Genomic DNA, 3,681 nt, shown 5'->3' on the forward strand with positions numbered 1-3,681 from the left:
CGAAGGTCGCCGTCGCTTTTGTTCTTGTTCTCCGGCGAGGCGAAGGTCGCCGTCGCTTTTAGTTCCCGCTCCCCGGCGAGGCAAGCCTTCTGGACAACTTTGGGACGTCTGGGATCCGTCCCTTGAGGGAGGGGTACTGTCATGATTCGGTTTGGGATCAACAGGTGGCACTGTAGGGCTTCCCCTGCAGCTGCACACCTGTTGGTCATTAGGTAATTAGGGCTTGAAAAGGACTCCCAGCCCGACCACTCATTGTCGGGTCATTGTTGCTCTTTGCTACTGTCCTGTATGTTTGTTGCCGTTTGTCTGCTGCTGTCAGGTTTGTTTTGGTCACAGTTCTGTTCTAGCTTCAGTTGTCATTTTTGTTTGCTACTTTGGACTGTTTGTTTTGGATTTGGTTTTCTGTTTCAATACACTTCATCAAGTACAACCTGCTCCTCCCTCTTGCCTGCTTTTTGGGGTCCACCTCGCAAAGTGACAGAACTTGTGAGATATATTTTTTTATAAGTTTATTTAAACTGACTTTTTTTCTGAAAAACATGAGTCATTGTGACTGCCACCCCACCCCCTCCAAAAAAAACCCTAACTTCCCACAAAAAAAGTCCAAATAGAAAATTTTCTCCCTTTCAAAGACTATTACCACGAGTTGAAATAAATGACAAAAATTAGTCTTTCTGAAATGGAAATGTGACTTATTTGCAGAACGCACCCTTGGCCGCCCAGGCCCTCAGAGGGCTGTCATCGTCGATGACATGGTAGAAAGTGAGTGGCAGGATGAGGAAGGGGCTGTCGCTGGAAGTGTCCACCTGGAAGGCCACGTTCCTCTGGTCCAGGCGAACAGTCTCGCCCTCCTTAGTCAAAGACTGGAGCAGCTTACCCTTCACTTGGACATATGCCCAGCGCTCATTGTGAACATGTCATCAGCCTTGAACTTACTTGCACACAAACTATGTGAACTATTGATGTGCCCCCTTCCTCAAAAGAAGACAAATGCTCAGACTAATGTTGCACTGAACTATCAAAGACAATCTATTGATGTTATTGTTTTCCGAGAAAGAAGACAACAAACTGATGTTGTACTTTCCTAGGAATACAAATTATTCATGTTACCGTTTCCGAAAAAGAAAACTAATGACTGATAAAGAGAAACTCCCAATGTCTTTCTTAAAAAGAAAAAGTATTGGTGTCACACTTTAACTAAAAAACAGACTGAAATTGCAATTCCCTAAAAAGAAGACAAGCTACTAATGTTGCACTTTTGTAAAACACACACACACACACCAATGCTGCATTTTCCTTTAAGAGACAAACTAATTTTTTGGCACTTCTCTAAACTATTAACGTTAACCTTTCCCAAAAAAGAAGGCGAACTACTTTAAAAATAATTTACTAATAAGCTAATAAGAATAAGAAAAATAATAGACATGTAGATTTCAGATCTTCTGTTCATCAGAAAGATTAACTCACATTCCATTTCCTGATGTACAGACTTTGTGAACATCTTATTAACAGCACAAAAGTGAGTCTGTAACGTATGGAAACAGCTATGACAGTGGAAGTCCTCACTTCACCCATGTTTTGGTTGTTGTTTTTGGGGGGGTTTTGTGCCTGAACTTTGCTTCTGATAGCACAATGTACTGCCGAGAGTCACTGTGTCTGAAACTATACGGTGTATATTCGCCGCATATCGTGTATGTAGATATGTGGATGGATAGAAGGACTGACGGACAGTCATACAGACTTACCCCAGAACGAGGAACTTTAGAAGAATCACTATTGTGTCTTATGTTGGACTACGGGAGCCAGAGACGTACAGTCTGGAAATTAAGCGGCCGCTTGAGGCCCCGTGGCCCCTAAGGAGCCCCAAGAAAGCTATTGTCCTGTGTTTTTTTTTTTTTTTAATTTTACTATACTTTAGAGAGGCCCAGGAACCTTTGAAGTGGGACTCTGCAGGACTGAACGTACCTTATCTGATTGTAGCTTTTGTGTTCCCACAGAATTACCGGTTAAAGTTTCTGTAACTGTAGGGTGGAAATGTGACTTCAGATCCAGTGCAGTTCTACACAACTACAAACTGCAGCCAGAATAATAAACATATTGTTCTTATAGTATGCAGGAATATAGAGACAAACAACAACCAACAATCACACCGAGGGACAATTTAGGCTAGAGTGTTCAATCGACCTGCAATGCATGTTTGTAGAACGTGGGAGGAAACCAGAGTACCCTGAGAACATATAAACTCCGGAGCCCGGAATCGAACCCCGCACCTCTGCACTATGAGGCGGATATTTTGGATGGTTTCTGGAGCCGACGATGAGAAGAAAGGAGCGTCAGCGCAGCACGCAGATTCGATTGTGGAACTGGGAGTCGCTGCTTGGAACTGAAGCGGATTTACATGGCACAGGAGATGTGAGCCAATCTCTTTTTCATCAATGACCCCTACAGCTTCTTGTTTGCTTTCAAACTTAGCTTGTAGCAGACGTGCACATTTTCAGCATGACGTCTTTGATCCAATGGTGAAAGGACACTTTGATTCTCTCTTCTTTCATCTCTAACTGCTTCAAACAACAAAATGTATGCAGAAAAGGTGGTTAAGATTGCATGACTGTCCTTGTCTTATGTGTTGTGTTGTATTATTTTGTAATTTTATGTTAACTGTTCTGTTGATGGCAGCGCGGGCACCCGCAGCAGCTTCTCTCTCTCCTGTGGTTGAGAGGAAAGAAATTTCATCTGTGCTGTATGTTGCACATAGAGCACATTTGACAATGAAGTTGACTTGAACCTTGAACATACCGACCAGTCACCTCCATGCCGCCCTACAGACAGTATTTTTTCTCATTCATCCATCCATTTTCAACACCGCTTCTCCTGAAAAGGGTTGCTGCAGCCATCCCAACTGACTATACCGGTTTCCAATCAGTCGCAGGGCACATCTGGAGACAAAAAACCATTAACACACACATCCACACTGTCACCAAGTGGAAACTGATACCACGTTGCCCGCGCAACGTGGTATCAGTAATCTGTTGTATTTCTTTAGATATATGATGCAGGTGTATACTATTCAAGGTTACGTGCATTTAATAATAATGGATGCGTGTCCTCTTTGATTCTTTTCCTCTGTTGGGATATGATGCAATATATGCGCATATGTTAGTAAGAGATGACAAATTTGCATGATTTTTATTTCACGGAACAAGTGCCGATGTTGGAAAAAAATGTTTTCAAGCAGGTATTCCACAGGCTTGATCAAATCTTGGCTTGATCGAATCTTTCTGTTCATCTCGCCTTTGAAGTCACAGTGGAATTTTATTCTTTTGAATCTCAAGATGGGAAATAAAAGTGGATTAACAAAAGCAGGGTTGTAAATGACTCCTGCCTGTGGGAGGGCCCCAGCAATGCTTGACCTTTCGAATGGAGACGTTATTTGAATGATGATCCATTACTGCCCTCTGCTGGACATCATTGTTCCATTTATCAACACAACTGGTCATTCCACTGACTGTCATTGAGTGAAGGTGGCTCTTCTGATTCATTCATTCCTTTTATCGTTGACCTTTTATATACCCTGAAGGTTATATACAAACACACACACACACACACACACACACACACACACACACACACACACACACACACACACACACACACACACACACACCGTGGAATCTTAAGTTA

The 3,681-nt window shown here is 42.6% G+C and overlaps 1 protein-coding gene across 1 annotated transcript in view; it reads right to left on the reverse strand.

Moving 5' to 3' along the window:
- Positions 1-3,681, reverse strand: part of LOC109521174 (uncharacterized) — a 37,371-nt gene that overhangs the window by 16,574 nt on the left and 17,116 nt on the right. Inside the window, exon 2 of the mRNA XM_019878835.1 lies at positions 710-883. Coding sequence (XP_019734394.1) covers positions 710-883 — 174 coding nt within the window. The remainder of the gene's footprint in view (positions 1-709; positions 884-3,681) is intronic.

The sequence above is a fragment of the Hippocampus comes genome, unplaced genomic scaffold (genome assembly GCF_001891065.2).
Source record: "Hippocampus comes isolate QL1 unplaced genomic scaffold, H_comes_QL1_v1.1 scaffold85, whole genome shotgun sequence".
In the NCBI taxonomy this organism is placed as follows: domain Eukaryota; kingdom Metazoa; phylum Chordata; class Actinopteri; order Syngnathiformes; family Syngnathidae; genus Hippocampus; species Hippocampus comes.